The 20,741-nt window shown below is 43.4% G+C and overlaps 1 protein-coding gene across 1 annotated transcript; it reads left to right on the forward strand.

The window, feature by feature from the left end:
* The first annotated feature begins 414 nt into the window (after positions 1–414).
* Positions 415–12,154, forward strand: rpl19 (ribosomal protein L19). The gene is made up of 6 exons (XM_072561370.1): positions 415–480; positions 3,736–3,842; positions 5,009–5,131; positions 7,320–7,440; positions 10,916–11,026; positions 11,979–12,154. Exons 1-6 carry the CDS (start codon positions 476–478, stop codon positions 12,100–12,102), a joined length of 591 nt encoding a protein of 196 aa, XP_072417471.1. The 5' UTR covers positions 415–475; the 3' UTR covers positions 12,103–12,154.
* The last annotated feature ends 8,587 nt before the right edge of the window (positions 12,155–20,741 follow it).

Genomic DNA, 20,741 nt, shown 5'->3' on the forward strand with positions numbered 1-20,741 from the left:
CTGAAGTACAGTCAGGAAACAAAACAAAGAAATGCCAACTCTCTCCAGTATTTGCTGCCCTTTTTACAGCCAGAAGATGCTCAAGCCATTCAAACATGCAGAGAATGAACTGGGACATCTGTAAGGATCACGTGTCTGACATGTAACCAACATACCCTCCACTCATCGACGTCATCACGTTAAGCGTAAAACCGAGTCTGGAAGGTACCATATCCAGCTATGGGGTGTTCTGAAAGACTGTGTTGAGGATTTAAGCAGTCAACCCGACAAAAGGAATCTAATGAGTAAATTATTGATTTTATAATTATAGTTTGTCATCCATGTCATGCTGATGTTTGGTTAGAAGCTCCCGCAGTGAAGTGCCTGTGGTGGATGAGGCGTATTTCCCCCCTTCCTGGCGATTTTGGTTTCTCCCGCCGGCTGGCTATGAGGCGCGGGTAGTGCGCATGCTCGATCTTTCTACCGAGAAGCCGCCATGAGGTGAGAGCGGGAGGCGCGGGGAGAGAGAGAGAGAGGGATCGGGGATCGCGGGCAGAGAGAGAGACCGGGGAGCGCACAGGGCCGGCCGCTAGACACTCCATCGTGAAATGGGGGGGGGCGTTGAGGAGAGCGAGGCCGAGGCCCCCGGGCCCGGAGCCTGAGGCCTAGACATGGCCACAGCCTCGGGCTGGAGTGAGGGCCCTGAGCGCGGGGCCTGGACCCTCTTGTTGGAGGAGGGGGAGATGCTCTACCCGTGGTCCTGTAGCCCTTTAATGAAGCGAATGTTCGGCCCGTAGGTCCCGTGCTGGCTCATCCCATTGTTTTTCTCTGGTGAATCTGTGTTTGACAGGATAGTACAGGAGCAGGCCCTTCGGCCCGTCGTGTCTATACCGACCATGATGTCACTCTAAACAAATCCCATCTCCCTTCATGTCCCCCTTCCCTCCGAGTTCCTGTGTCTGTCTAAATGCTGCTGTCCCCTGTACTTTTATCACCTCCCGTGGAGGCAAGTTCCAGGCACTTATCACCCCCCCCCCCCCCCGAAGTAAACAACTTTACTTGTACACCTCCTTTGAGCTTTTTTTCCTTTCCCACCTTACATCTATGGCCCCTTGTATTTGACATTTCCACCCTGGTAACTGTTACACCCATATCTCTCAGTTTTGTATATCAGGTTGCCCTTGATTTTAAAAAAAATAAGCATTTAAAGACCAAGGAGGTGGTTGCTCTGACCAGACTTTCATCTGTTGTCATTAATGTGGAGGATAACTTTAGTTGTTGTAATAATTTGGACAGATTAATCTCCCTGATTAACCACTCGTACTACTCACAGTAAAATGCTATGAATATATGTTAAGGTCTGGTACCTTCCAAACATGTTTCAGGTTATCTCCACCTCCTTGTGTTCAGTTTAACAAATGTAACTCTGATCTCTTTCTCAACCCCATCATCCTGGTTTTACGTTTAGTTAAAACATTGCAAACCCCTTCATTGCATGCACAATAATAGGAAATCTGAATTAGAAACTGCTGAAGGTATTCAGTACCTGGGAGAGAGAAACTGTGTTTCAGGTTAATGATCTCTCATTAAATGTCTTCAGTGGGTTACAGATTTACTGATGGCTTTGCTACAGTTATTTTATGCTTTCGAAGCCTTTACAATTTAAAGCGTGTAAAGCTATCCTCTCTGCATGAGGAAAGAAATCCCAGTGGCTTGCATCTTTATGTAACTGCAGTCCTGTGTTCTTGCTGTTCTGCTATTTTCTGCACCATCAGTCAGATCTTGCGATTCTTCTTGTAGTGTGGTATCCAAGATTGTGCACAGTGTCAGCCCATTGCATATTGAAATAATTAATATGCAGTGATTATCGCTGAAAAGAGACATTTTGCTGAAGTATTTCAGGTCACAGTCATCAGACTAAGTACAGGATTGTCAGCTTTCAAATGGTTCCAATAGTTCATTGGAGGAGACACAATGGGTGCTGTTTACATGGAGTGCCAAGGAATTGCTACTGGGGAAGCAATGGCGAGCTGTTAGCTCCTCCGTTATTTGAATAAAGTTATACAGCTTGAACCCATGTTTCTTTTCTCACTTGCATGTATTAGCAGTAATATTGAGATTTTAATCTTTGTGGTCTTTGTTTTCTACTAACCTCCAAACTGTTCAAAGGGACTCAATACTTTTGTTCCAATGTGAATCACGCATTGCCTTAGAATATCCTATAGCCAGTTGATGTCATTAACTCTGGTAGCATGGATAAGCATAACATGCAAGCACCAGGATTATGGCTACAGAAGCACTCATCTGTCCTCGAAACCAAATCATGCCGTTGGTGGCAGGGGTTTGATGCTTGCTTTACTTTTCCAAGGGGCTGTCACCCTAATTGCTTTTCAAAACTGAAAATAAGTTGAGGGCTCCTGCATGAATTGTTAATTTCTGACTGACAGTTGCTCACTCCTTTATCACCTGCAACTCTCGGGTGACCATTTCTTGAAATGTGTTTAACAAAAATCTTATGGCATTTACTGCATATTAGATGACCATTCTGGAGTTTTCATGGAGAACTGGCTGCTTTTGGAAGGGGACCCGAGTGCACTGTCCATCGTAGTCAGTCTTCTGACTGCTGAGATGCTTGACACTTAAAAGTTCCTTGCAGGTTGTTCTGCTGTAATGCGACATTGTGATCCTCTGCAACCTCGCGCTGTAGGAAATTGTGCTGTCGAAGATCACCAATAGAAAATCGCCACACCGTTCAGCAGAAAGTTTGAGTTATCCAAGCAATGTCCACAATCTGTTAATTGCATTATGGCCAATTCGTGCTGATGAAATGTGCGATATAGCAGAACGACCTGTGTACACAATTTTCTGTGCTAAGACATTGAGACACTAACTTGTAAAATTCTTACTAGTGCGATGCTTAAATAACATGAAATTAACCTTGACATTGTAAATGATATTACTTAATGTGAAACATAAGCTGTTTTCGTAATGTAATAAAATTAAAGCATTGGCTTGAATTTCCTTTTCATGTTTCTGCCTTTGAGCTCTGACTCTTATTTGTCTACTCTGTGACCCTGCCTTCTGTTCTATTGTCTTTTCCAACATCCTCTTGATCTTGTGCTGTCTTTATAAAACCAAAGATTGAACATACTTCAAATGATGTTTGAAACTTAATCTGCCACTTCTAAATGGCATTGATATCCCATTTTATACAATTTTAAATAATTACTTCATTTCAGTTGTATAGGGAGGAAGATCTTACTGTACACAAGCGGCCCTTCAGTCTATCAAGTCAGTTCTGTCAAAAACACATTATGCTAGTCTCCCTTTCCAGAAATAGACCCAGTGCCTTAAATGTTATGTCATTTCACATGTACCTTCAATTCCTTTTAAAGTTGAATGGTTCTCTTTCCCCCTTCCCCCCCCCAATTACACTCCCAAACAATGCATTCTCAACCTCCAACACCCTTTTGCTTTTTTATTAAAAGAACAGCATTCCTTAAAATCCCCCTCAAAGTCCTGCTGTTCATTTCAAAAGTGCAGCCCCTGGTTGGCATTTAGTTTGCTATTTAGTGTTTGGGCGCTCAGGGATCTGTTTAATTTATGACAATGGGATGGATTATAATTTGATAGTATTGCCATAACCTGGAACTCACTGATGTTTTAAAATATACTACATCATTTGGTGCCTAGGGAACGATGCTTAATCAGTGTTTAGAAATCTAAGAAGAAGTTGATTTTATTTCTGCTCTGTAGTATGCTCAGGCTTCAGAAGAGGCTTGCCTCCAGCGTTCTGCGCTGCGGTAAGAAGAAGGTATGGCTGGATCCCAATGAAACAAATGAGATTGCCAACGCCAATTCCCGTAAGTAAGGGTTTTGTCATAACAGATCTGATGATGGTTCATGATATTATTGTTGAAAGTTTGGCTTCTTGCTTATGAGGAAATTAATTCTGATGCTGCCACCAGGTTCAGGGAGCTAAAGACTTAACCTGGTGGCCCTCCTCTGGAGTTTGTGTTGTTGTGGAGGTAAAAGGGTTGGATTTTTCTTGTATTTCTAGCAGTACTGTTTCATGCAGTTCTCGGGTAGTGCATCATAGTTTGTTCTTTTTTGTGTGATACAATTTGTTTCTTTTTTAAAAGTACATTGGTAGCTTTAAATGGATATGTTTGGTGCTTGACAAATTGCATCAATAAAACTCATTTATCAAGTTGGATTTTGTTCTTTAATCTGCCTCATGCAGTCAGCTAGGATCATCTTACAGAGATCTTTACTCAATCGGTTCTCTTAAGAACAGGAATGACCTTGTAACTTTCTATGTGAGGAATAATTGTTGCAAAGAAAGTACAGAGAAAATCATTGCTGAAGTCAGCGCTAAAGGTGTATTGCTTAATTCGGAAAAGCAGGGAGTCCTGGCCTCTTCTCCGTATCTATCCCTTGAGTAATGTCGCTAAAATTGAGCATCAGGAATTTTATCTCATTGTGATTGTTGTTTGTCAAAGCAAGGTTAGGTTTAGGTTTTTAGAAAATGATGATGTGAAAAGCATTATCTAATCATATTGCTTAAAGGTCTGTCTTATTGTTCACCTGTGAAATATGGTGATTTGTCTTGTCATAAGTAATGAGCAGGCTACATTATTATTATATAGGACAGATGTCAGAGGTAGTGTCTTTACTCTGAGTAGTAGTGGCATTTTAAATGGCCATTGGATAGACAAATGGATGAGAATGGAATAGTAAAGGTTAGATGGGCTTCAGATTGCTGTGCCAACTTGCGAAACCATTGAGAGCCGAAGGGCCTGTACTGCACTGTAATGTTCTATGTTCGGTTTGATTTGAAGGTTTAGTCTGGTTTTGATCAGCCTTTTCCAGTTGTAACAGGAGAATGGTTTTAACTTGACTGTTGTATTACAATTTGATTTGGGCATCTACATTTTTAAATCATTTATTCTGTTAAAACTTGCCTCTCAAGCGTATATTATTGGAACGGTTATTCATGTTTGCGTCAAACTTTCTTCTGCCTCTGCAGGTCAACAGATTAGAAAATTGGTTAAAGATGGCCTGATCATCCGCAAGCCAGTGACTGTACACTCGCGGGCTCGATGCAGGAAGAATACCCTTGCGCGGAGGAAGGGTCGACACATGGGCATTGGTAACAATAAAATGCTTTTATCTTTACTACAGGGAATAAAAATGTCTTAAGAGTCATAGAGATGCACAGCGTGGAAACAGACCCTTCGATCCAACCCGTCCATGCCGACCAGATATCCCAACCCAATCTAGTCCCACCTGCCAGCACCCGGCCCATATTCCTCCAAACCCTTCCTATTCATATATGTACCCATCCAAATGCCTCTTTAAAGTTGCAACTGTACCAGCCTACACCACTTCCTCTGGCAGCTCATTCCAACACGTACCACCCTCTGCGTGAAAATGTTGCCCCTTAGGTCACTTTTCTATCTTTCCCCTCTCACCTTAAACCTATGCCCTCTAGTTCTGGACTCCCTGACCCTAGGGAAAAGACTTTGCCTATTTACCCTATCCATGCCCCTCATAATTTTGTAAACCTCTATAAGATCACCCCTCAGCCTCCGACGCTCCAGGGAAAACAGCCCCAGCCTGTTCAGCCTCTCCCTATTGCTCAAATCCTCCAACCCTGGCAACATTCTTGTAAATCTTCTCTGAACCCTTTCAAGTTTCACTTAAGTTCATTTTGCATGCGATCTGTTTCCTGTACGTCCCCACTCCATGGTTTGACAAGCTTTAGTGTAGGGTGGATTGTAGCAATTATAGATGGAAGATTTTTAATTTCACAGAGCCATACGGATTTACAAGTATTAACCAGTGAGTACTCCTCGTACTGAATGTAACCAGAGGAAGTGGTGGAGGCTGGTACAGTTGCAGCGTTTAACAGGGATTTGGATGGGTGTATGAATAGGAAGGGTTTGGAGGGATATGGGCCGGGTGCTGGCAGATGGGACTAGATTGGGTTGGGATATCTGGTCTGCATGGGTGGGTTGGACCGAAGGGTCTGTCTCCATGCTGTACATCTGTGATTCTCTCAGCCTTCTCTTAGTCTGGTTTTCACTTTCCAACGCAAAGATAGAATAGCAATGTCATACCTGTCTGCTGAATAATAAAGGTGTACTTTTACTTTGGCTTACCCATCACGTTAACTGTCTCGTCAGGGAGCACTCCGTCCAAGGAGGTTATGGGTTCACGTCCCACTTGTGTACAAACATCTAGCCTGGCAATGCAGTGCTATATTTGAGAATGATTTGGAAGTGCCTGTGTTGGACTGTGGTGGACAAAGTTTAAAGGTCTCACGATGCCAGGTTATAGTCCAATAGGTTTATTTGGAGGCACTACCTTTCAAAACGCTGCTGCTTAAGGTGGTTGTGGAGTAGAATTATCCGACGCACACTTTTATAGCAACTGGATTGCAGTGTCATGGAATGTAATATTAAACACATTTAGCTTGAGTCTTTCATCTTAGAATGACCATGTTAGTTTTGGTTCCTTCGTATATAGATCTCAGAACTTTTTTGGAAGATACAGTCTCAAGGTAGCTTTTAACAATGGGTGTCATCTTAGCTCAGGTAATGCAGTGAAGGTGTGAAGTTAAAATCTGACTGTCTCCCAATGTTAAATCAGTCTGATTCTATTTCTAAAGTGAGAGAGGGTCTGCATGAGAGTGTGGGTCTGGAGGAGTGTGCGCTTCAGGGCAACACCAATCTGGTGTTGAGTTTTTTAAAAATATATATTTGAGAATGTGCTGCATTGTCGCCTTTGGATGAGCTGTCAGGACTGTCCCTGTAACTCCTTGGGTCAGTATAAAAGATCCCATGGTCCTGTGTCTAAGAGCAGAATTAATCCTGGTATTTGAGATTTAATTAATGAATTCACTCTTGCCACGTGAAACTGAGTTCTGACGGCTGCTTTGAGTTGGTGAAATTTAACTTGTTGCCACCAGAGGGTAGTCTTTACTGAAAGTTTGGATTGCAGATGGGATATTTAAAATGTGGCACTGTTTTGAAATGGGCTAATGATGCCTTCTGCTGTCGCTGTTCCAACTCCCATTCTTTTCAAATGCATCAAGATCAGTTATTATCCTTTTATAGTATCAAATGCAAATTGAGCTGTGGCTTTGCCATTTCTGTGCCCTAAACCAGTCTGTGGGTATCTGGAGTAATCACTACAGGTGCCTCCTTTGCAGACTCTGATTTTTGAGTGTCTTCCCCATTTCCTCACATTGTATTATAGGAATCGGCCTTTGAGTTTTTCTCTTTCCAACGTCTGCACCTTTTTTCCCATGAACTTTGTGCTCTGTCACTGATTAGGTAAGCGAAAGGGTACTGCTAATGCCCGCATGCCGGAGAAGCTGTCCTGGATGAGGAGAATGAGAATTCTGAGGCGTCTGCTTCGCAGATACAGGGAGTCGAAGAAAATCGATCGCCACATGTAAGGTTACTTAACAATCAGCCCTCACTGAATCTGAAAGCTTGGGTTTGGTCAGCTTCTGCCTTGCTCACGCTGTTATTTCTAATCTGGATAGCCACGGTTGCATTCTAGTTGCTGGAAAGTCCAGCTTTAAATGCTCTTTAGTCCAGAGCTGCCAGGATCAGTTACTAGGTAAAAACAATGACTGCTGATGCTGGAAAGCAAATACTGGATTAGTGGTGCTGGAGGAGTGCAGCATCCAGGCGCCTTGCTGGGTTAACACGCTGAAATCAAACCCTGTTACTGCTGGGGTCATCACAAAAAATTGAAGAGTTTATTAAAAACGTGTGAGATTGACCAGTTTGTCTTTTCAGCCCAGATTGACCAAGCACAAGCCAGGCCTCGACTTAACAGGGATTAATATTTATTGCAAAAAATAGATTCTATCGACAGGTAACTGACTATGAATTGTCAGCATATAACTTGAGTTAAAACTCTAGCCTCCTTTATATAACTCCCACTCCATATACATATAGACAGGTAAAAAAAGCTTGCTGTCCTGGCTGGAGGGAAAACCAGGAAAGTAGTTCAATCATACCTATCCCCAAAATTTGAAATTATTCTTTCAGCTTGCCAGGATTTGAGGACATCAGAAACCTAATTTCACTGATTTATACCCTGAACAAAGTTCTCTTCAAACTTTGCAAAGCTTTGATTTGTGATCTGTAGACTCCTGTAGAGTTGCCTTTTTTCGAATGGAGCACCTCTTAAATGCTCCATTGTTTGCTCAGTGCATCTTTAGGTGATTAACTATTAAGTATTAGTGATGAACTAAATTATGCTTTGTTTTTTCCACCCACACCCTCCACCTCCTCAGTAACTTTCATTTCCTCAGCCTCCATTGCCTCATCTTCACCATGGACATTCAGTCCCTCTACAAATCTAGCTGCCATGTTGAAGGCCTCCAAGCACTCCATTTTTTTCCTCCTGCCGACCCAACCAGTACCCTTCCACCGACACGCTCACTTGATTGGTGGAACTGGTCCTCACCCTCAACAACTCCTTCCAATCCTCCCACTTCCTTCAGACCAAAGGGGTAGCCGTAGGCCCCAGCTGTGCCTGCCTCTTCATAGGATGTGTGGAACAGCCCATCTTCTGCATTTAGATTACCTACAGTGTCAAAACAGGCCTTTCGGCCCAATAAGTCCACACCGACCCTCCGAAGAGCAACCCACCCAGACCCATTCCCCTACATTTAACCCTCCACCTAACACTACAGGCAATTTAGCATGGCCAATTCATCTGCCCTGCACATCTTTGGACTGTGGGAGGAAACCGGAGCACCCGAGGAAACCCACGCAGACGCTGGGAGAATGTGCAAACTCCACACAGACAGTTGCCTGAGGTGGGAATTGAACGGGGGTCTCCGGCGCTGTGAGGCAGCAGTGCTAACCACTATACCGCCCCTAACACTGGCCGCATTCCCCACCTTTTCCACCACTGCAGTGATGACTGTATCGACTCCACCTCGTGCACCCACGTGGAGGGTGAACAGTTCATCAACTTCACAGATGCCTTCTGTGGGAGAAAATGCAGGTCCCGGCCTCCTCATGACATGGTCACAAAACAGACATCCTGATCTTAGTCACATGGGCCATGTTTGACACCTCCCTCCCATTCCTGGGCCTCCCTGTCCCTATCTCCAGCGACCGATTCAACACTGACATCTCTTTCAAACCCACTGGTTCCTGCAACTACCTTCACTGCACCTTCCTGTAAAAATGTGATCCCAATTCCTCTGCCTCTGCCATATATGCTCCTGGGAGGAGCCGTTCCACTCCAGGACATCCAGATAGCTTCCTATTTCAAGGATCGCTATTTCCCCTCCCATGTGATGCCCTCCAATGCATCTCCTCCACTTCCTGCACCTCCGCCCTTGAACTCCACCCCTCAAACTGTAACAAGGATAGAACTCCCCTCCAGTCCTCGCCTTCTACCCCACTAATCTCATAGCGCATTATTCTCCGTTATTTCTACCACCTACAATCGGAGTCCAGCACCAAAAGCATTTGTCCCTTCCCACCCTTATCTGTGTTCCGCAGAGACCATTCCCTCTGTGATTCCCTTGTTAGGTCCATCCCCCACCCCACTAACACACTCTCCAGACTGGGCACCTACCCTTGCTGCCGCAAGAGGTGTAAATCCTACACCCACAAAAACACCCCACCCCTCAAACCGTCCAAGGCCCCAAAGGGTCTTTTCACATCCGGCAGAGATTTTACTACGCATCCAACTACGTCATTTCCCATGTGCATTGCCCTTGATGTGGTCTCCTGTACATCAGGGAGACAGGGTGCCAACCCATGGACCGTTTTCAGGGAACATCTCTGGGAGCCAGGCACCCTGCACCCCACTGCCCTGTGGCTGACCACTTCAACTCCCCCTCCCACTCCTCCAAGGACATGCAAGCCCTGGGCCGCTTCCACCGCCATACTAAAACCACCCGACAACTGGAGGAAGAATGCCTTACCTTCCACGTTGGGACCCTTCAACCAAACAGCGTCAACATTGACTTTATTAGTTTCCAAATCTCCCCTCCACTCAACCTCATCCCAGAACCAACTTGGCACCGCCCTCTTCCTTCCTGCCGTCCATACTGACCTATCACAATTACTGCCCACCTATCATTTTCCCAGCCACACCCCCCCCCCGCCACAATCCCCTTATTTATTTCTCATACCCCCGCCGCCCTCAACCACAAGCGCGCATGTTCCTGACTTATCCCCCAGGATGTTGATTCTCCTGCTCCTCAGATGCTGCCTGACTGGCTGTGCTTTTCCACTGCCACCCTTGGACTGTGTTTTTTCTGCAAAGTTGTGAGCCCATCCCATTCAGTTGCTGTTTATGCTTTCTGGTGTTCCCAGTTATTCTTGCATAAAACAAAGAACGTATTCCTAGGTTGGCCAGTGTGGCCCTTATTGGCATGTCTTGTGCCTTACCTCGGCCTGAAGAGGCTTCATGCTTGTTGTTCAGATCTTAAAGATGGCCACGCACGCCTAGAACTCTAGATGGAATGTTGGTGGTGAACAAGTTACACGATTAGTTCAGTTCAGTGCCTAGACGCTCTCTTGATTTGCTGGTGACCCCTGGTGTATGTTTGTAGTTTTAGTACCTTAATGTTTTCTGTGCTGAAGCTCATAATTTGAAAGTCTGGAATCCCTGTTGAATTTCACACTTTAGCTATGATTAGTGTGACAGTGATGTGTTTGATTTCTAAATTTGGTTTTACTCATACATTTCTAAAAAAACACTTCACTGTTTTGACTAGTCCTGTTCCTTAATTTATTCTTGGAAGTTGTTTTGCACTAACCTTGTTCATTTCGGATTGCTGTGTTATAAAATGCAGTGTCCGTTGTGTGTCCTTCAGCCTATTTTGGGTTCTGATGCCATTGCTGTGAAGAGAGCGTTCTATAGTTTTTATATTGTGCCCTTGCAGGTACCACAGCCTGTATCTGAAGGTGAAGGGTAACGTGTTCAAGAATAAACGCATCTTGATGGAGCACATTCACAAGCTGAAGGCAGACAAAGCTCGCAAGAAGTTATTGGCGTAAGTACTTTGCAGAAATCACTTTGTAATCGAGACTGCAGTGTGGAGTTCAACTTGGGGTAGAGTAGTCTTAACTGATGCAGCTGGCTATTTTCTAACTGGAGACTTAAACATCAGTGCAACATTCTATAATGATGATCTATGATTGTATGCTATTCTAAATACAACCTATCCAAGCTGGACTGCAGGAACATAAAGCTATGAATGGACTGCAACTTGGAGTTGTGGTCAAAGGATGGGAGGAGTCCCATATTCTTAATGGTAACCATAACCCTGTTGAACTGTGCCACTCTAGATGTGTGGTAAGGTGGTTGATTCTTAACTGTTCCCTGTAGTGGACTTTGAAGTCACTCAGTTGTACACGAGAGCTGACTAGTGCCTTCACAAGGGCAGTTAGAGATGGGTAAGAAACACTAGAAAAATTTCACTTTCCAAATGAAGTTCACGTCCTGTGAATGAATCTAAGGCGAACAATTAGATGTCCTGTTTATAAAGTCAGTGCCTGCTATGATATAGTTTAAAAATCTCACAACAGCAGGTTATTATTCAGCAGGTTTACTGTGGAACCTTGATTATCCAAAGGACACAGGTGGGGTGTATTGCGTTCAGTTAATTAAATGCAGGATAACACAGTTTAGCCAAACATCACGACCTTGCAATCTTGCCGGATAATCGAGGTTCCTCTGTATTTGGGAGTACAGGCTTCCGGAGCACTGCTCCTTCGTCAGGTAACTATTACACCTCTGGCTATCGTACAATGGAGCAGCACTCCAAAACCTTGTGTTTACAAATAAAACTGTTGGACTATAACCTGGTAGAGTGTGATTTTCTTTTAAACTTTATCCACTCGAGTCCAACACCGGCACCTCCACATCGTGGCTGCGATGATGTAACCTTTGTAAGAGAAGCTCCAAAGCAAATTGTTGACAGGTGTTTTTTAATTGTGTTACAGTGACCAGGCTGAAGCTCGCAGAACGAGGACCAAGGAAGCTCGTAAACGCCGTGAGGAACGTCTGCAGGCCAAGAAGGAAGAGATCATCAAGACTCTGTCTAAGGAAGAAGAGTCGAAAAAATAAACTCATTCTCTTGTACAGACTGGCAAACAATTAAAGATTGCTCATTATTCTAGCTTGGCTTTGATTTCTTTTGTGCAAATGGAGGAGAAATTATTTTGGAGTTCAGTTGTAGAGTTTGGGCAACTGAAGTGTTGGAAGTAATGAAATTTTGGTTCTGATATTGCGAGTGGAGATGGGCAGATCTTTGACTGGGAACTTGAGGATCATGGGAGGATTTGAGCTATAAAGAGAGGCTGAACAGGCTAGGGCTGTTTTCCCTGGAGCGTTGGAGGCTGAGGGGTGACCTTATAGAGGTTTACAAAATTGAGGGGCATGGATAGGGTAAATAGACAAAAGTCTTTTCCCTGGGTTCGGGGAGTCCAGAACTAGAGGGCATAGGTTTAGGGTGAGAGGGGAAAGATATATAAAAGAGACCGAAGGGGCAACTTTTTCACACAGAGCGTAGTAAGTGTATGGAATGAGATGCCAGAGCAAGTGGTGAAGGCTGGTACAATTGCAACAGTTAAGAGGCATTTGGATGGGTATATGAATAGGAAGGGTTATGGGCTGGGTGCTGGCAGGTGGGACTACGTTGGGCTAGGATATCTGGTCAGCATGGACTGGTTGGACCATATCTCTATGATTCTGAGGTGGTAAGTAGCAAAGTGGAGCTAAGGCCATAATCGGATCTGTCATGATCTTTTAGAACGGCAGAGCAGGCCATAGGGGTTGAATATGTACTCCTGCCCCAATTAGAACTTTGCAAGTCTATTAATGATGTTTGGATTCAATCAATCTGGGTAAAAATCTGAAGAAATGGCTTTCAGGAAGAATCTAAATTCAGTTGACTGACAGTTGACCCAGTTATTTTCTCAAGCATGTTTGTTCATGTTTACTTAAAAATAGAAATGGGAATAGGTCTCTTATCTAGCACTTCATTCTCTTTTTATTTCCTTGAGGGATAAGTATGAATAACATTGAAACGTTTGCGGTTTAGGAGCTAATTGTTCAGATGAGATCAGTATCAAAGGCAAGTCTTGACACAAGCTGATGGTAGTAAAACTTCCAGATGTAGGTTTGCTCGCTGAGCTGGAAGGTTCATTTTCAGATGTTTCGTCACCATAGTAGGTAACATCAGTGAGCCTCTGGATGAAGAACTGATGGCATGGCCTGCTTTATATTTGTGTTTAGGTTTCCTTGGGTTGGTGTCATTTCCTGTTTTTTTTTCCCTTGGAGGGGGGAGGTGGTAAATGGGATCCAAGTCAATGTGTTTGTTGATAGAGTTCTGGTTGGAATGCCATGATTCTAAGAAATTTTGTGCGTGATTCTGTTTGGTTCATCCTAGGATGGATGTGTTGTCCCAATTGAAATGGTGTCCTCCTTCATCCGAATGTAAGGATACTAGTGAGGATGGGTCATGGCTTTTTGTGGCTAGTTGATGTTTATGTATCCTAGTGGCTAATTTTCTGCCTGTTTGTCCAATGTTCTGTTTGTTACAGTTCTTGCACAGTATTTTGTAAATTACATTAGTTTTGCTTGTTGCCTGTGTAGGGTCTTTCAAATTCATTAACTGCTGTTTTTGTGTTGGTGGGTTTGTGCGCTACCACAATGCCAAGGGGTCTGAGTAGTCTGGCAGACCTTTCCAAGATGTCTTTGTTGGAGGAGAGTGTGGCTCGGGTTTCTGGATCTTGGGGTTAGTCGCTGAGAAATAGGCGGACTGTGTTCATTGAGTACCCATTCTCCTTGAATACACTGTATATGAGAGTTTCCTCTGCTCTGCGTAGCTCCTGTGCTGCAGTGTGTGGTGGCTCATTGAAATAATGTTCTAATGCAGCTTTGTGGACGTAGGGATGATTGCTTCTGTAGTTCAGTATTTGATCAGTATGTGTTGTTTTCCTGTAGATCCTGGTTTGAAGTTCCCCATTGGCTGTTGGCTCTACTGCGACATCTAGGAATGGCAGTTTGCTGTTGTTTTCCTTCTCTTTAGTGAATTTTATGCCAGTGAGGGTATTTAAGGTTTCCTTTAATTTGTTTAGTTATGACAAAGGTGTCATCCACGTAGCAGACCCAAAGTTTGGGTTGGATGGTAGGCAGAGCATTACTGCCTCTACTTAGAACCCTGACATCGGAGATCCCATTGGTGTTCTGTTGGTTTGTCTCTAGGTTTTGTTGTTGAAGGTGATGTGGGTGGTAAGACATAGGTCTACCAGCTTGGCGATATTGTCCTTGCTGATGAAGTTGGTGGTATTTGGTGCATGTGTCTTTGGTTTTTCTAATAATGTAGTCAGTGTTTCCTTGGCCAGGATGATGTTGATTGATGTGAACAGGGCTGTTACGTCAAAGGACACCATTATTTCAACTTCTTATATCTTTGTGTCTGGTCTTCAGGAATTCTTGGATGGAGCAGATGGAGTGGCGAGAGTCTTCTACTAAGTTCATGTAATGACTAGTACCCTCCTACCCACAGAATGGCTCAAGCCCTCCAGCAGGCAAGGCAGGCCATACAGGAGATCAACACTGAGTTAGTTGCAATTGGGAATGTGGTGCTGTCGGATCAAATGGCCCTTGACTATTCCTTAGTTAAGGAAGTGGTTGCATACACTACAATAAGTAAAAACCATTGGACCTATATACCAGACAATTCTGAGAACATATCTGACCTTGCCACTCTTATTCAGGCCCAGGCAGTACACTTGAAAAGTTGGCCAATTGCTAAGATAGCCCCCTGGTTTTGGGGTGCCTGATAGACTGGTTTCAAACCACCTTGGGAAATTAGGGAAGCCCAGTCGCTCAGTGGGATTATCGGGGTGCTGTTCCTGATAATGGATGGCTTTGGCCCTGATAGGGTGCATTAGAGCCCTTTGCACCAGTTGTGAAAAAATGCTACGGCCTGCACCATGGTCCCACGGGTGATCATAGCAGAAGATGGTGATCTAGAATGCCAAAGACTGGCACAGATTGACCTCCAAGGTTGTCCTTTCAGGACAAAAAGGGAGGAGCGCGGAAGGATTCAAAAAACGAACCAGAGCATAAAAGTAGGTCACCTCAGCTATTCGAGAGTGGGGACAGTAAAATCTGCAACGAAGCAAGGTAGGGGTAATCAGACCTGGTTCCACTTGCACAAAGGAACATGGAGCCAAGCACTTATGAGCTAAGAGAGCTGGCTACAACTTTTGCGAATTAAATGAGAAAACCAGAAACTAAACCACATTCAGTCTGTGCTGCAGAAGTTTGAGGTAAATGATCTAATTCTAAGTGCCCTGTATCCAGCGCTCAAGGTGCTTGGTCTATTATGGCTTGAAAATCAGTATGTAATTGGTCAATAGGAAGAAACTGATATGATTAACATGGGTTTGTGTGTAAAAACATGATTGTAACGGCTGAAAGGGAGACTCCAGGCAAGGCTGACTGTTGTTGCTTTAAGGTTGAGTCCCTTGCATTGCAAGTAATAAAGCTGGAGTGTGTATCTGAAACAAGACTACTACCATCTATATGCTTTCCTGAACAGAAGTTTTGGTTACTAGAGATTACAGATGTCAGGTTATTTTGTAGTGCCCTCCTAACAGCCCTGTGGATGTCTACTCCCCAACAACTACAGTTTGTGAAGATAGCTCACTGCTACTTCCAGGGCAATTTAAGATGGGCAATAGATGTTGGCCCAATGCTTGTATCCTATGAGCAGGAGAAAGGTCTGGAGGGTCAAATTCTGTGCATGAAGTATTTGTAAGCAATGTATACCTTCCCCAATGTATTCATTTGAAAATGAGAGCTGATAAAATGGGGAGCTGGGAAAAGCATCTGAAGCCTCACTATATCCTCTCATTTGAAAATACCTCCTCCCCATCCTTTGCCGTTATCTCTGACAATAAACTAGTTACCTTTATTTCACCTGACAAGTCCTGTCTCTGGGTTTGAGCTCTGCAGCCTCTGTGTTTGCTATCGTGACTTTGATGCTTCTATAATGTACCTCTGGCCATTCTCTTTCCTTACTACTTTGGCGAGTGGGTGCCACTGCCATGGTCAGTGATTGTTGCCCGTCCTTCATTGCCCGAACTGCATTGCTGTGTCGCGAGACTTACGTGTCCAAGGTGAGGACAGTAGATTTCCTTCCCTAAAGAGCACTGAGGAGACAGATGAGTTTTCACAATGATCGATGAGAGCAGTTGTGATTAATGACTGTTAAGGAGCTGAGCTTTGTATTTGAGGTTTATTGATTGAATTTAAATTCCACTTGCTGCCCTGTCCCCACAGAATTATGGATTCTAGCCTCTGGATTCTTAGTCTAGCGATATTATCACAATGCCACCACACCTAACCTCTATTCTATCAAATGTATAAGCTTTTATTCACACCTGCCTTAGTTTGTTGGCTTTACTCAGGATATCAATAATCTAGCAACAAGATATGCCCATTATTCTTTATTGAAGCAAAGTGCCTGAGAAAAATACTGCAAAATAAACTTACCCATGTAATGCTGTCAGTCACAAGTGAGTCAGCTTGTGTGGGCTTGACTGAGGATCAGAGTGAAACAGGTGATCAGCTTTCTCCATTTCAACCTCCAGTTCATCCCTTCTGAGCTAGCTGACTGTGCCAGGAAACGAGCTGTCTTATACCTCATGTTCCATGTGGATTATGAACGTTCCAACTCGGATACTGTCCAGTCTCCAGCAAATGATTTGTCTGACCACCTGCAGACACCACAAATGTCACCAGGGCTGGTTTGATTCGCTGCGCATTCAGACTTGCTACCTGGAGAGAGGCTTTATCACTTTCTCTTATTGAACTTTGACCTCAGCTTTGGCTTGCTCCTGCTGCTCAAACAAGCTATTGCAGCTTTGGCAGCACGTTGGCACAGTAGTTAGCACTGCTGCCTCACAGCGCCAGAGACCCAGGTTCAATTCCCGCCTCAGGCGATTGTGTGGAGTTTGCACATTCTCCCCGTGTCTGTGTGGGTTTCCTCCGGGTGCTCCGATTTCCTCCCACAGTCCAAAAATGTGCAGGTTAAGTGAATTGACCATGCTAAATTGCCCGTAGCGTTAGGTGAAGGGGTAAATGCAGGGTGGACTGCGCTTCAGCGGGTCAGTGTGGACTTATTGGGCCAAAGGCCCTGTTTCCACACTGTAAGTAATCTAATCTAATCCACACAGCACCATTTCATGGCAATTATAAGCTTAAGTGATAAATAGTCCATTTTATCACATCTGATGTCTGTTTTTAAATAAGACTCCAGGCTGTCAGATTTACTGTGACAATTAGTCCATTACTGTTGCGTTATAAGGGCTTTTGGCCGAAACGTGATTTTTCCAGCTCCTTGGATGCTGCCTGACCTGCTGTGCTTTTCCAGCACCACTCTGATCTTGACTGATGTCCAGTATCTGCAGTCCTCACTTTCACCCTGCTGTGTTACAAGACTGAGTCTAAATACACACACATTCCTTCAACAAAACATAGAAATGCATTTAAACCAATTACCTTTCTAATCATTAGCTCACTATGAGGCGTTGTATGGTTTTCTTTTCATTCATTTCATTTGGCTAACCCAGGAAAATTTGCATTAATATCTACAAATGAATTTCATCCACTGATGTATGGTGCAAATGGTCCTATGTTGGGTATTTGTTAAAGAAAATCTGATTAGTTTTAATTTATTATAAATTATTATAAGATTTTAGATTATATTGGCATTTCTATTTCATGGAGTTTCAAGCATAGAGTTAACATGTGGATATCAGTAATAATTTGTCAGATGAGCCAGTGAGTCTTTTTTCTAATCTCCTTTTTGTCACAGGGTATAAATTGTTGACTTGAGCATAGGGCACAATTTTGAAAATTGTAGATGATGAATCTTGGATTGATGGTGACTGGTGAGGGAAATGAATAGATTTGAGAGAACATAAGAACTAGGAGCAGGAGTAGGCCATTTGGCCCTTCAAGCCCACTCCCCCATTCCATAAGATCAGGGCTGATCTTTTCGTGGCCTCAGCTCCATCTCTCCACCCTCTCACCGTAACCCTGAATTCATTTACTGTTCAAAACAATTATCCATCTTAGCCTTAAAAACGTTTACAGAGGAAAATTCATAGCCCTCTGGGTGAAGAAGTTCCTTCTCAATTCAGTCCTAAATCTGTGTCCCCCTCATTTTGAGACCATGCCCTCTTGTGCTTCTTTCACCTATCAGTTGAAACATCATCATCTCTACTTCTATCTTATCTGTTACCTTCATAACTTCTTTCGTTTTTACAAAATCCCCTTTTAATTTTCTAAATTCCAATGAATATAATCCCAGTCTACTCAGTGCCTCCTCATAAGCCAGCCCCCTCCAATCCAGAATTAACCTAGTGAATCCCTTCTGCACCTCCTCCAGTGCCAGTACATCCTTTTGCAAGTAGGGGGACCAAATCTGCACGCAGAATTGCAGATGTGGCCTCACCAACACCCTGTACAGCTGCATAACCTTCCTGCTTTTAAGTTCAATCCCTTTAGCAATGAAGGACAAAATTCCATTTGCCTTGTTAATAACCTACTGCTCCTGCAGACCAACATTCTGTGACTCATGCACAAGGAGACACAGCAGCAAGGTGTAATTTATTATCATTCAAGTAAAAGTCCTTTTTACTGTTAACAAGGTTATGCAGTCCTTTGCTTTTTTTCCAGAAAGGTTGTAGATGACACAATTCCAAAATGTCTGGAGGTGAAGGATTTCAGGGTCAATTTGATAATAGATAACAGATATTGCCTCAGGCAGGAAGCTTTCCAGTTTTAAAAACACTAGTAAAATGAAAGTGGTGTGGCCACTCTTCCCAGCTCAGCACTTCTCTGGTTTGTTTTATTTAGCAGTCGGGTGAAGAAAGGCTGCTGCATCCACAGAATCAGGTCCAGGCTGGTCCTCTCTCTCTCTCTGACTTCTCCCTTCTGTTTGATTTTACCTTTCGTGCCAAGGGATGTCTTTGGGGATTGTTGCAAGTATTTGGATCAGAATCATTAAACTGGGATGATCTGTTGGGTTTTCAGAGAGGTTAAGCTATTCGGTATTCTGTTTTCTGTTGTTTGTGTTTCATTCAAAAATCTTGTCAATAAGTTCTGTTTTGTTTAAAATTAAGTGGTTTGACCAGCAGCATCTCTCCCGGAATACCCACTTTATACCTGCTTAAAACAATTAGCAAAGTTAGGGTCTGGGCTACCTTCTTGAAATGTTTTGAGGGAGGTCTGGCCTGATCCATAACAACATTTCTTAACATTGTACTCCATCTGCCAGACTTTTGCCCACTCACTTAATCTATTTAAGTCACTTTGCAAAGTTTCACAGTCTTCTGCACACTTCGCTCTACCACTCATCTTAGTGTCATCCGCAAAGTTTGACACACTACACATGGACCCAACTCCAAATCATCTTGGTAAGTTGTGAATAATTGCAGTCCCAACCTGATCCCTGAGGCACACCACTAGTCACTGATTGCCAACCAGAAAAGCACTCACTTATTTCCACCCTTTGCTTTCTGTTGCTAATACATTGCCTGTAACACCTTGCATCTTTATCTTATGCTGTAGCCTTTAGTGCGGCACCTTATCAAATGCCTTTTGGAAATCTAGATATGCCACATCAACTGGGTCCCCATTGTCCACCATGTTCGTAATGTCTTCATAGAATTCCAGTAGATTACCTAAGCATGACCTGCCCCAAATGAACTCATGCTGCATTTGCCCAATGGGACAATTTCTGTCCAGATGCCTTGTTATTTCTTCCTTGATAGTAGACTCAAGCATTTTTCCCACCACAGAAGTTAAACTAACCAGTGTATAATTTCCCATCTTTTGCCAACCTTTTTAAAACAGTTTTGTCACATTTACTGTTTTCCAATCTGCTGGAACTGCTCCAGAGTCCAGTGAATTTTGGAAAATTACCACAAGTACATTTTTGTATTTCTCCTGCTATCTCATTTTGCACCCTCAGATTCATTCCAGGAGACTTGTCTACCCTTAGACAACACTACCTCTTTTGTTTGTTGATAATGATTGTTTCCAGGTCCTCACTTACCTTTGTCTCTTTGTCAATTACTAGCAAGTTATTCATGTCCTCCACTGTGAAGACTAACACAAAATACCTCTTCAATGCCTCGGCCAATTCCTCATATCCCATTACTAAATCCCCTTCTCATCCTCTAAAGGACCAATATTCACTTTAGCTACTCTGTTTTTTGTTTTTTTTTGTCTTTATATTCTGAACTAGTGTTTTTGTCATGTTCTATCCTATTTTTCACTATAGCTCTTTTGTGGCTTTCTGTTGACCTTTAAAGCTTTCTCAATCTTCTCGTTTCTTACTGATCTTGGACACTTTGTATGCCTTCTCCTTCAATTTGATAGTCTCCCTTATTTCCTTAGACACTCATGGTAGATTACCCCTTTTCCTACAGTCCTTCCTTTTCACTGGTATATACTTTTGTGAGCACTTTGAAAAATTGCTTTTAATGGCCTCCACTATTTGTCAACTGTCCCCCCATAAAGTCTTTGCTTCCAGTCTATTTTAGCTAACTCTTCCCTTGTCCTATTGTAGACCCCTTGTTTAAGCACAGAACGAAGGTATTGGATTTTATTTATCACACTCTCCATCTGCATTCTAAATTCAAGCAGACTGTGATCGCTCCTGCCAAGAGAATCCCTAA

Source organism: Chiloscyllium punctatum, chromosome 42, assembly GCF_047496795.1.
Source record: "Chiloscyllium punctatum isolate Juve2018m chromosome 42, sChiPun1.3, whole genome shotgun sequence".
Taxonomy (NCBI): Eukaryota; Metazoa; Chordata; class Chondrichthyes; order Orectolobiformes; family Hemiscylliidae; genus Chiloscyllium; species Chiloscyllium punctatum.